Source organism: Leucoraja erinacea, chromosome 13, assembly GCF_028641065.1.
Source record: "Leucoraja erinacea ecotype New England chromosome 13, Leri_hhj_1, whole genome shotgun sequence".
Taxonomy (NCBI): Eukaryota; Metazoa; Chordata; class Chondrichthyes; order Rajiformes; family Rajidae; genus Leucoraja; species Leucoraja erinaceus.
In genome coordinates, this window is record NC_073389.1 from 12,488,960 (window position 1) to 12,502,419 (window position 13,460).

At 38.5% G+C, this 13,460-nt stretch overlaps 1 protein-coding gene across 3 annotated transcripts in view; it reads right to left on the reverse strand.

The window, feature by feature from the left end:
- Nucleotides 1-13,460, reverse strand: part of tiam1a (TIAM Rac1 associated GEF 1a) — a 236,524-nt gene that overhangs the window by 121,931 nt on the left and 101,133 nt on the right. For 2 of the 3 annotated variants that reach the window (XM_055644487.1, XM_055644488.1), the window contains 3 exons: nt 10,513-10,698; nt 9,571-9,717; nt 4,603-4,677 (listed from right to left, as the gene is read on the reverse strand). In XM_055644487.1, the coding sequence (XP_055500462.1) occupies nt 4,603-4,677; nt 9,571-9,717; nt 10,513-10,698 (408 nt within the window). Of the gene's footprint in view, nt 1-4,602; nt 4,678-6,518; nt 6,615-9,570; nt 9,718-10,512; nt 10,699-13,460 lie in introns of all 3 variants that reach the window. The other variant, XM_055644490.1, reaches the window with a different exon arrangement.

Consider the following 13,460-nt stretch of genomic DNA (forward strand, 5'->3'; position numbering starts at 1 on the left):
ACATTGGCCTTCACCTGTCAGGGTATTAATTATGGAAGTTGGAATATTATGTTACAGTTGTATCAGACATTTGTGAGGCCACATTTAGGGTGTTGTGTCACAATTTCAGTCACACTGAAATAGGAAGGATGTTGTTAAGCTGGAAAGAGTGCAGAGAGGATTTGAGGATGTTGGCAGGACTTGAAGGTCTGCAGGTGGAGGGTGGGCAAGCTAGGACTTTATTCCTTTGAGCAGAGGAGGCTGAGGGGTGATCTTACAGTGTGTATAATGTCATGAGGGGAATAGATGGGGTGAATTTGGGTAGTCCTTTACCCAAAACAGCAAAATAATGCACCAGAGTACATAGGTTTAAGGTGAGAGTGGTACCTGTGAGGCTGCCTTTTCACATAGAAGGTTGTGGCATATGGAACAAGCTGCCAGAGGAGGTAGCTGAGGCAGGTACGATAACAATTAAGAGCAATTTGGACAGGTACATGGATAGAAAAGGTTTAATATGGCCCAAACATGAGCAGGTGGGACTAGTATGGATGAGGCATCTTGGTATGTATGGGAAAGTTGGGCTGAAGGATATGTTTTTGTGCTGTATGATTCTCTGACTATGACTCTACTACTTCTACTTTTTTCCACTTTGTCGACTTTATTAAAAAAAACTCATTTCAGAAACGTAAGCTGACGGGAATATATAAAATGCAATTTACTAAGCACTAACCAAGCAATAACTGGCTACAAGTTACAAACTGGCAAAAGTATGATTAAAACAAATCTCAGCATGCTTCAATAGTTACTTTTTCTCATCTTTAATATTTGATTTTCTCACATTATCGGGACCATAAATCAGTCAAGTATGTGACAATTATTGTGTAAATTAATTTTATTCAAATGGTAAAGAAGCAGTGAGAAATAATCACAAACAATATATGGTAACTATGCAGCACATCCAAACGTGAATGATGGAATGCAGGTTTGTGCCCACATCCCTCACATTTCTTCTCAGATAATGAAAGCCTTTTACCCTTCTAACCAGTAGATGGCATCTGTACCTTCCTACAGAATTCAGCCCTAATTTGTACAAGTAAATGGAAAACATAGCATCATCATTTTGAATTGAAGTTGTACCAGTTCCTTTTTGCAACAGGATTCATGTGAAAGTACATCGCAACACTAATGGCGAAATCAGTCATAAAAAAATATTATGAAGCAATGTAATTATAAACCAAATAAACAAATGTGACTGATTAAATCAAAGAAAATTTAATACAGCAGAAATAACACATTACCATGAATGAGAATGATGAGCAATGATTCTTCAACCTGATCCTATAAACTCACCATTAATGCCTTTCGCCATCCTGCCCTATTTATTTTAAATGCTGTCCTTCAGTTACAAGCAACGTCGGTTTTTACATGAATGGTGAAAACACGCAGCTCTACTTCACAACCAATACTCTTTTCTCCTCCATCCCTTTATTCCCCCTTTGTCTCCTCCTACATTCTTTCCACTGGGTGCACAATTAGCAACTCTTCAATCCATCTGTCACAAGCCTGCTTTTATCTCTGGCCTTTGTTCCAATCATCTGCCTGTCAACCCCCCCCCCCCCCCCCCCCCCCCCCCCCCCCCCCCCCCCCCCCCCCCCCCCCCCCCCACTCGCCTGTGTCTACCTGGCATGCTCTGTTCTGCCTGTCCTCTTTTCAGCTTTCTGCCCCCTCCTTAACAGTAAGCCTGAAGAAGGGTCCCAACCCAAAACATCACCTATTCATGTTCTCTGGAGATGTTGCCTGACCCACTGAGTCACTCCAGCACCTGAAACTGAATAATTTTTGTTCATAACCTTTGTCACATGTTTGAGATACATGTCACATGTTTGAGACCATAAGATGGATTTCAGACCATATACTTGGATCATTTTGTATCTAGAACTGACCATTATACAGGCCAGCTTTCCTCACATTACTTTCCAGATATGTAAGGTTACCTGAATTTCTGTTGCTTGTCCTACCTTGCACCATGTCCTATTTCACTATTATCCTTGTATACTGATCCCTTATAGCCTGCCACAAACTGATTCTCTTCCCCTTTTTTTCAAATTCATGACTTATCTAATTCTTTCTTGCCTTTGTAATCTCCTGCAAAGCCCATACTCACGGAGATATATTTTATCCTATAATACTGACCTTGGGCACATCTACAAACTTAATTTAATCACCAATAGAGGCAGTAATTTTGGCTGGAATGGCTCAAACTATGAAATTCTATGTCCCCTGCATCCAAATTTCTCCAGTCCATCTCACTCTTTCCTCCATTCAGGCACTGCTTATACTGACCCTTTTGACCAAGCTTTTGAATGTCTGTTCATTTGGGCTGGTTGGAACAGTTGGCTATCTCTTCCTCACGGTTGAGCTTATCTTTGACCTCAAAACCTATGCAGTGAAACATGAAATCAGGGACAAACTGGAGGTAAAATGCTAGCACCATTAACTTCCTGCCTTCTTAAGTAACCCATTGTCAAATTTTAGTTGACAAGTTGCCATGAATTGCCTTGGTGTGATTTGCTACGAGCGTGTGCTACATAAATTTGATTTTCCTAAATCAATACATGTTCATCGTTGGAGATCAGGATAATTATTTACCCTAAAATGTCTTATGCTGAAAAAATTAAATGAGTATTTATCATAATTACCTCTCACCAGCTGAGGAAACATGCACTTCTATTTTTTGTAACCAGATAAACTTCATCTTTGCACCATATCACATTTAACTATTATTCTTGTTCATCAATCCCTGGTAGCCACTAATCCACTCTCTTCCCCTTGTTTCAAATATATTAATGATCTAATCCTTGCCTGACCACTTAATTTAAGTTTAAAAAAAATTTAAGATGAGTAATTTGTAATAATTAATATTTCTAAAAATTAGAACATTGAGTTTTTCTGTAAACCTCGCCTAACTGAAGGCAGTACCTCTAAATGCGCAAAAATATTTCTCAGAAAGCCGAAAACTGATTCCTCTATTGGTCAAATACACAAATAAAAAAATTGGAAGAAATGTGCATGATTATAATCATGAAGTGAAAAGTATTCAGAAACAACTAACATCAATCTAAACACTTGCTACCAAACACTTTTTAATATCACAATTTGCCTATTTACCCAGGCACACTTCCAGAGAAGTCACAAGAATGTCACAAAAATCAACATCATTCATTCATCAAGTTTGACTCTGAATTGACTATAAGAATATTAGGCTCTAACAGTCTAACTTAATGCTACCGTGACTAAATATTCAGGTAAATATATTCAGCAGATATCCAGCAGAAGTAATCAAAATCAAATAGCATGATAACTCTCACTGTCTTCCCCAGTGCAGGAAAGACAGAGGAAGTAGTCCTAGCACTGCTCCAGATAATGCCATTCAGACTGGTGATGGGAACAATCTTCTTGGATTAGGGATTCTCGGCAATTCACTGATTAGACTACTGTCAACTGATGGGGTAGGAGGTGGGAAAGGTGCATGAAACAACTTGTTCAGTTAGATTTATCCCCCATTTGCAAAATAACTGCATCGTAAACCAACAGAACATTATTTCCCAGTGGTTTCAGTAGAAAATGTAGTAATTACATGTGGCTCCTATGTTACGGCTATTCATGTTACTGAAATTAAAAATTCATAAATCGTTACCCCAAAATTTTAGATATGGAATAAAATTCACTCTCAAAGAATTTGATTTCATTCTCAACTCCCATTTCTTGACCCATGTGCAGATTACACAGCTTCACATGACAAAAAATTGCGACACAGCCTGTTTTCTCACAATGGAAACACCACACAACATGGGATTCGCCTATATAATACTTTCTTTAAAATAGCCCAAGAAAAAACACACTTTTTGCTGTGTTTGTTTCAAATATGGTATGGATGCAAAAACCACATTTTTAAGTTTTGTTAATTCACAAATGGCCTTTATGCAAATTATAATCTCAATGCAATATAAATGTGTAAGAAAGAACTGCAGATGCTGGGTTAAGTAGAAGGTGGACACAAAATGCTGGAGTAACTCAGCAAGTGAGGTAGCATCTCTGGAGAGAAGGAATGGGCGAAATTTCAGGTCGAGACCCTTCTTCAGACTGATGTCAGGGGAAGGTTGGGACAAAGATAGAATGTAGGCGGAGACAGTAAGACTAGTGGGAGAACTGGGAAGGGGAAGGGGATGGAGAGAGAAAGCTAGGGCTATCTGAAGTTAGAGAAGTCAATGTTCATACCGCTGGGGTGTAAACGACCCAAGCAAAATATGAGGTGCTGTTCCTCCAATTTGCGTTGGGCCTCACCCTGACAATAGAGGAGGCACAGGACAGAAAGGTCAGATTGGGAATGGGAGAGGGAGTTGAAGTGCTGAGCCACTGGGAGATCAGGTAGGTTAAGACGGGCTGAGCGGAGGTGGTCAGCGAAACGATTGCCGAGCCTGCACTTGGTCTCGCCGATGTATAGAAGTTGACACCTGGATCCAGCGGAGGTTGAAGGAGATGCAAGTGAACTTCTGCCTCACCTTGTCTGATGTTGGTTAAGATTTTGTCAAACAGGTACACAATACAACAATACATACTTACACTGGTATCTGATGAACATTCATCAAAGATGCCTTCCAAAGATTTCTTCAGTGTTGCTTCACTGTCACCAAACAGCTAAAAATAAAAGTACATTAAATTATCTTGATAACACATAATTATTTTCTTTACATTTTGTCCCTATTTGTCTATTTGTTCCCCATAAGTTGCTGTACTTTTTTTATTTTACTTTTGTTTTCTATTGTTTTATTTCTTCAGCTTCTATATTCTTACTCTATGCCCAACAATTGGAGAAAGCATACGTCAAAACTGAACAAATTACCATTGTGAATTTCCCTGCTACTTGCCAGGAAGGACCTCTCGGTGTTAAAATAGGAATAAATCGCAGCATTTGCAATTAACAAAGCTGACAAATAATAGTGTTGAAAAAAGGCAGTTCCAAAATTAAAATAATAAACAGATAGATAATTGGACAGTTACTATTTAGTGTTTAGGGTATTAATTCTGGAAAGAGTAGATAAATAGCATATATATAGAATAAATGATGTTGAAACGTAAAATACTGAGAGATTTATAAGTTTTGGTTGGGTCAAAATAATCCCAGAGGAGGAAGAATATTAAATTTATCTTAAATTCATCCCTTTAGTACCCAATTGTTTCATATATAATCTCAGATCTCCAGGTGGCAACAAAATGGAACTTGCTATAAATGGAGCTATTGCTCTTCTCCAAAGTACATATTGTCTTTAATTCATATTTTACATCTCGTCATTGTTTATGAACATCTACAGTTGAAACTTTTAATTGTAAACACATCATTTTACTTTACAAATGTTGTGGCAGAATTGTATATTTATTATCCGGTGTCACACTTGGGATGTGGAGTTTTTATAGCATGTGAAAAGATATTCCATTAGTTAAATTCAGCTCAACATAAAGCCTAAATCATTCAGCTGCCAAAGATTACATCCAGATGAGCTGCTTTTATGTTGGTATTAATATCGTTGAATTAATGCAGTCCATATAAACATCACAGAGAAGATGATGGGCAATTAAGACTTGAGTTATCATGTCAGCCCAGCAAGACTTGCAATCAGATAATCTCAAACAAAGTCAATCAAAAAATAATTCAAATTATTTCAGTTCGTTTATCATGCTACATGTAAGAAATCAAAAAACAGATTTCATCATTTAATGTGGTTCAACATAGTACAACCTATCATTTTACTTGATCAGGAGTATAACACTGGGTAAATATGATCTGGCCTCATTTGGTGTGTAATAAAAAGTAATTTCTCATTTGCTATCCCATTATTTTTCTTTTTGCCACCAAGTGGTAACATGATAAATGAATGAAAGGGACAAGGTCAGTAGATGATTTATCTGTGCAACGTAAAACAACAAAATAATGATTACAATGAATTTCAGTTAATTTTCAAACAGACTGTAAAGGGTAAAGAGAAGGATAAGTTCTTTAAGTGTGCACAAGGATGTTCTTCATCCAGCGCATGAGAAAAAAAATCAAATGCAAGATATAGTTCAATTAAATAAATGTTGCTCCAGATTTTCCTCTGATGCAGGGATGCCATTGGAATGTTGTGCATTCAGCAATGCCCTGCACAGTTCAGTCATGATTTATATGTTAGAATAATCTTCAATTAACAATACCGACCCAAGTGATCTAAAATGTGTGCTTTGCTCTTCAGTATTTCATAATTCTTTCAATAAGTTGACGATACAATTTATCTACTCGTACCTGAGGCAAATAATGAAGCTGTTTTATCTGACAGACAAGTGAACATCCCAATCGGCTGGCCCTTGAGTTCATTCCCTCCACAGATGCTGCCTGACCCGCTGAATTCGTCCAGCACAGTGTTTTACTCAAAATTCCAGCATCTGCATTTCCTCGCTTCTCCATTTTAGTGCTCCACTGTGAAATCTACTGAAAATATACCTACCCTGAGAACTACACCTGTGGGAGGTACGTCTAGCTGCAGCTCCTTACAGACCACCTTAGGGAATTGGAGCAGAAGCTGGGCGCCCTCAGGATTGTCCTGGAGAGAATGTCACAAATAGGGGTTAAGTGAGATAGTCAAGCCTATGGAGCATGCAGAAAGTAGACGGGTGGCCACCAGGAAAGGAAGTAGTCAGAGAGTACAGGTATCACTTGAAGTAATTCCCCATGACAAGTATGACCCTTGAGATATTGTTGGGCAGAATGATTGGTCTAGAGAGAGCAGCAGCAGCAGTGGGTCTGTGTACTGGCCTGGCTCTGATGCACAACAGGGAAGGGTACAGTTAGGCAGAGAGATAGAGATAGGAGACTCATTAGTTAAGGGGACAACCAGGAGATTCTGTGGCAGTAGACAAGGCTCCAGGATGATGATTTAACTCCCTGGTGCCAGGGTCCAAGAGGTTTCAGAGTGGCTGCAGAACAGACTTAAGAGGGAGGATGAGCAGCCAGAAGTCAGTGTGCAAATGAAACCGGTAAGAGGTACTGAAGAGTGAATGCAGAGATAAAGGCAAACGATTTAAAAGCAGAGGTCTGAGGGTAGTAATCTCTAGATTGCACCTGGTGCCAAGTGATAGTGAGAGTAAGGACAGGAATATAGGACAGGGTGAATGACTGTTGAGGAGTTGTTCTTGGATAGAGGTGACCTGTACAAGAAGGGTGAGTTGCATCTAATCTGGACGGGAACCAAATTGCTGGCCGACAGGTTTGGATTGATCAATTGAAATATAGCATTGAAATAATCTCTTCTGCCAGCTGAGACCATGCTGACCATCTATCACCCTTTCCAACTAGTTCTGTTATCCCACTTTCGCATTCACATTAGGGGTATGTTACAGAGGCAAATTAACCTACAAACCACACATCTTTGGGATGTGGAAGGAAACCTGAGCACCCCAAAGAAACCCACGTGGTCACAGGGAGAACGTGCAAACTCCACACAGTTAGCGCCCGAGTTCAGGATCAAACCCTGGTCTCTGCGAGACAGCAGTTCAACCGGCTGTGCCACTGTGCCGCCCTGTTCGCTAGTGCAAGTTGGGTGGGTTTAATTTGGCAGGAGGATGGGATCCAATGTTTGAGTGAGGCAGGTGAGAGACTGGAAGTCAGTACAGATGATGATGAAAGCACGGTCAGTGGACAGGATAGGTAGGAGCACAGCAGAGAACAATCCAAAGACTAAATACATTTATTTCAGGCCCGACAGATGTGGTGGATGAACTCAGGGCGTGGTTACTTAATGCGACTGGAATGTTACAGTCTTTATGGAAACATGCCTAAGGGAGTGACAGGTCTGGCAGCCTAATGTTCCAGGGTACAGTTATTACAAGCAAGATAGAGGTATGAGTAACAAAGGAGGGGGTTGCTTTACTGTTTATAGTGAACGTCACAGCAATAGTGGCAGAATAGAGATGTATAAAATCATGAGGGTAATAGATAGGGTGAATGCACAGAGTCTACTGCTCAGGATAAGGGAATCAAGAGCCATAGGTTTCAGGTGAGAGGGGTAATATTTAATAGGAACCTGAGGGGCAACTTTTTCACTCCAAGGGTGGTGGGTATATGGAATGAGCTGACAGTTGAGGTAGTTGTGACAAATGTAATAACAACATTTAAAAGACACTTGGACATGTACATTGATAGGACAGATTTAGGGATATGGACCAAGTGCAGGCAGATAGACAAGCTTAGATGGGCTTCTTGGTTGGCATGGAGGAGTTGGGCTGAAGGACAGGTCACTCTAAGTTATCCTCCTCTCTTCCACAGGAGTTATGTGAGACCCTCTCTCTCTGCTCCCCCCCCACCCCCCCCCCTCTGTGATATCCTGCTGTTCTCTTGCTGTTTACTTTCCAGGCTTAGTTCTGCCCCGACCTCTTTTCCAGTTTGCTCCTCCTTACTACAATCAGTCTGAAGAAGGTTCCAACCCGAAACACCACCTATGCATTCCTTCTGCAGATACTGCTTGACCTGTTGAGTTACTCCTGTACTTTATGTTTTATTCTAACAAGCAGTTACAAGCCAAATCTTGAACTCATTTACTCCTTGATTGAATTACATGCTTTTGGAGCTATCATCGTCAATCAATTTTGAGTTGTAAAAATAGACTATCAAATACAAATTTGAAAGTCCAACTTGATATCTGAAAAATGTAAACGAACAAAAACCCATCTTGTCTTGAAAGAAACATGCAATGTGTATTCTGTTTGGCTGACAAGTGACTCCAGTCTCAAACACTTGGCTGATCCATAACAATTGTCTGAAATGTTCTACAAAAATAGTAGCAACAAACCTTAGCCAACCAGTGGTGGAAATAATGATGCCCACATCCCAGGAATGAATAAAAGTTGTGAACAGCAATATTAATAACTTAAAGACTGTTGCTTGAAGAAAATTAAGTTAAAAGCTATGTCCTATTATTTTCTGCAGCAGAAACTTACATCTGACTGAAGACTGCTGAATAGCAATATGCCAGGTAACAGTACATGCTGATGATAATCGTACAAAACAACTTTGTGAACAATCATTCCAACTGAAAAAGCTGCTCAGCAAGAGAAATATTTCTGTTTGACCATTTAGTTTTGTTTTTGCTCCTTGACAAGTGAGCTGGATAATTAGCTATTTTGCCTTTGCCGTCATTCCTTTTCTGTTTTCATTCTCAACAATTTTCCATTATTTACATTTCAGCTCCCATAATTCTTAACTGCTCTCCATTGTACAATTATGAATTGTGTTGTTCATTTACATTAATTATCAATTTGTCAGTAATCAATACTAAATACCTTTCTCCACCATCTCTTGAAACTATCTCTTCCACAGTCGATATACTGTATCCTCAGGTTTCAGTTAATGCGGTTTGTAATGGTTAAAGTACAAACCATCTTAAAACAAATCATACTTCAACTTTAGAAACAAGGTAAAAATCCTGCAATGTACAAATAATAAGATGCATGTGGTGTTTTGTGTGGAATCTACAAAAATCAAACACAACAACAACATCTAACCTGGTTAATGCTGGGCCGTTCTTTTGCTTTCTTTCTTGAAGTTGTATCCAATCCCCAGAGGGAAGAAAATCTGTTGCGCCGTTTGCTGACTGATCTGGAAATTGCCTGAGTCCGTTTTTTCAAGCCAGGTTCAGTTCGAGCTGCCACCTAACACAATAATTTCATAATCACTACAAGACAGTTGTGAATTATCAAATGTTTGATTTAGGATCATTCTTTAATTTAAACGAATGAATACCACGTAGGCTGATCAAATGAATGCCTGTTTCTATCAAAATAATTGAAACAGACTTACAATTCTCCAGTATCAAGCATAAAACATCTAATTGTATTCATCCGAATACATGCATTACTCAAGCTGTGTCTAATTAGCATTGTCTACTGTTCTAGTAATAATTCCTTGCTCTTATATTGTTAATATATTTTCAATAATTTACTTTTCAGTTATATGAAAGTTATTATGCAGGTAGATGTTCCTATATATTTTAATTTAAAAAAAATACACACATGACAAATCTGTAGTGTTGTGAATACATCTGAAAACATGTTTATGTTTACATCCTTAATTCTCCATATCAGCTACCAGCATCCAATCCTGCAGTAAAAGTTTAATTATGCAATTAAATCTAAAGGAGATAATAGCTATACAACCTACATTTCACACACGATCAATTTTAATGTCATTTTCATGATCTATTAATTGGCATTTCACCTAAAATTTATTGATCTTGAGTCTGAAAATCCTCGCTAATTATTTTGTATAGGTTTATCTCATGTAACAAACTATAAAGTTCAGGATTAAACAAATAGGGATACAACTTGATTTTAAAAGGGTTCAGTCAACCATGCTATTTGACTTGCAATGAAATATATCTGTTTTATGGAGCTGTTAAAGTAATCTTATCCTCGGGTTAGAGTAAATCCCAAATAGGACAAACTCACCAGGGCGTGGAAGGATGACACTGAAAAAATACTTAGACGACCCATGGCATGTTTGGTTGGTCGACTTGCAAATGCAAGAAGTCTTTTCGGGTTTGGTAATTCTCCACCTTGAATGCTTGCCATATAACAACGATATCGGAAAAGATCAATCTGAAATTGTTCTAGATTTTGTTCCCATAAAAAGATCTGTTAAAAAAAAAGGAATAAAATGAAAATACATTTTTCACCACTATTGGAATAAGACGATTACTCTTTGTAATCCAATATAAGAAAGACTATGTGTTCAAGGATAGTTCTTTACCAGAGTCAGATACACAGTATAATGTAGTGAAAGATTTATCCTTTTGTAAATCAGTTAGCGATCCTCTTATACGTGGATGAACTCCGTCCAAATACCAACTTTTCTCACGGCTTACTAAATCGTTTTTATATGTAGATTACATCTCTTAAATTCAAGAGTATTTGTGTTAAACTGTCAACCATAAAGTCTTGCTGAACCCCATTCTTCATTAATGTTAGATACATATGAAATATATGTGTGCACAATTATCTATTCAATGTTTAAAACCTAAAGCAAAGAATAACGCCAATATTTTTTTCCTACTAAGGTCAGTATGAGATTTTGGCTGTGAGCAATTTATGAAATGAATATGACCCATTAAAATTTAACAAGATAAATTATACTTCAAAATATAAAAAGATGGAAATCATACTGTTAAGATAAAGATGCTCATCATGCCAGTTTTCTGCTAACCAAAGATCTTAACTGGGTACTGCACTTTACTACAGACTCTGGAAATATTGATTATTGACTTCCTGGCATTAATCAACTTTTCTTGTAGTTAGAGTTAGCATTTAATTGGAACCTGCAAAACGCTATAGGAAAGCTTCATGCGATTCTTCTTTGAATAACTATCAAGGTATCTTATTCCTCAATTTAAAATCACAATGTCTCTAATGATACATGCAACTGCCAATAAAATAAACTAAACAAGGGCTCATCTAATCCACTCACATATGGTACACAATCATCAATAAATCTCAAGCAGATTTCATTAACTAAACAGCAGAGTCCCTGGAGAGGTCCAAAGGCAGAAAATTGAGTGAGCAGCAGGCAAAGTATGTCAGAAGCAAATGGCACAATGAAAAAAACAAAACCAACAAATAATGAGGGAACATTCATAATTAATTTCTGTGGAGATTATTAGCTTTTCAATGCTTGCTTCCCTCTGTGGAGCAGGCATTGTAAAGGTGCTGAAAGCATTGAAATGGTTTCCAAAATATAACTGGAAAAGGAAACACCGAAACATTCTAGGTAGTAACACCAATTTTGTTCCCCATTATATCATATCCTTATAACTATAAAACTCTGATCGTGGATGTGTGTGTGGGTGGGGGGTGGGTGGGGGGGGTGGGGGGGTGTGTGTGTGTGTGTGTGTGTGTGTGTGTGTGTGTGTGTGTGTGTGTGTGTGTGTGTGTGTTATCACATCTACTTGAAATAACGACACATGAACGGGATAATTTTTACATATTCCTGTAGTGTTTTATCCCGTGGAGTCCAATTTGTCTTATCTGAAAAATTAATGCTTTATTTCTCGAGTTATTTATGAAAATGTTCACAAATCTGAAATGTCTTTTGAAATTAAAACCGAGGGGCTTTGGCTGATGATGTCACAATTGCTCTGCGTTCTGAGGGCTCTGCGTGCTGCGTCTGCACTGCGAGTGACGCTCCCCCCCGCACCCCCCGCGAGCTGTGTGTGTGGCGGGGGGGGGTAGTTAGTGCGTGTGTGGGGGGCGGTTAGTGTGTGTGTGACGCTACAGGCCAACGCGTCTGCACTTGATCTAGTATATTTTAAAAGGCAACCAGTATGTCACCTGAGAAACAAAACTACACACATTTTTGCCTGGAAGACTAATTTATTTGTCTGCTGACCAAGAAATAACCAGTTAAGCAGACAGTTATTGCAACATCTTAAGAAAAAATAGGCCAATTGGTTGTGTAGTCAGGTATTTCAGATACTTAAACGCTTATTAAGACAGCACAGCATAACCAAACTATTTTTCCATGAATGATTTGCATTGGGGATGCAATAAAAGACAACAATAAAGCTGTGAGAGAAGGTAAATAACTTATTTACTTAAGTCATCGCAGGATTTAGCATGAAGTATGAATAGGCAGTCACCACCGCTATTTCTGGAAATACCCACATCCTCATCCACATCCTGTAATTTGCTTTCCCTAATCCTCTTCTCCCCTCCGTCCCCCTCCCAGAGATCCCTCCGTCTGAATCCCCTCCCATTCCCTTACCCTCTTCCCATCATCCTTCATCTGCCGGGCCATTACTTCTGAGTTGAAGCTTCTCTAAGCATTCACCTTATCAAGGGCCTAACAGCGATCCAAATAGCTTTACATCACGTGCAGTTCTTTCCCCTCCCCCAACCTCAGAGAAAGGGCACTTATAACAAAGCAATTTACAATGAAGACTTCAATTCTCCATGTTTGAGACTTAATTCAATGGTATTATCAGTGAGCACAGGGATGGGGTGCATGGAATCCAAATTGAGTTGGAATATACAATACAATGGGAGAGCATGCATATTGCTTAAATAATTTATTTCTACCACTTAAGTATCAAGACAGATGCAGTGTTGAAAACTGGTTACATGATTTTTTTATTTAGATTTCATTTGGATTTATGGGAATGTTCTTAACAAAGCACAGGCTATAAGTTTTGATATTGCTTTAATCAATGGAATATCTCTAAATGTTTGCCTCCAATCAGGAAATGATCCCCTTATTTGCTGATAAATTTGAGAAAAGTTAACAAAAAAGCAAAATGACTGGAAAAATAGTTTGTCTTACATAAGTTTTGATCTTGCTTTATTTATGGATTTAATATTCTCTAAATGTTTGAAACCTCCAAAAAACAAGGAAATATTATCCCCTA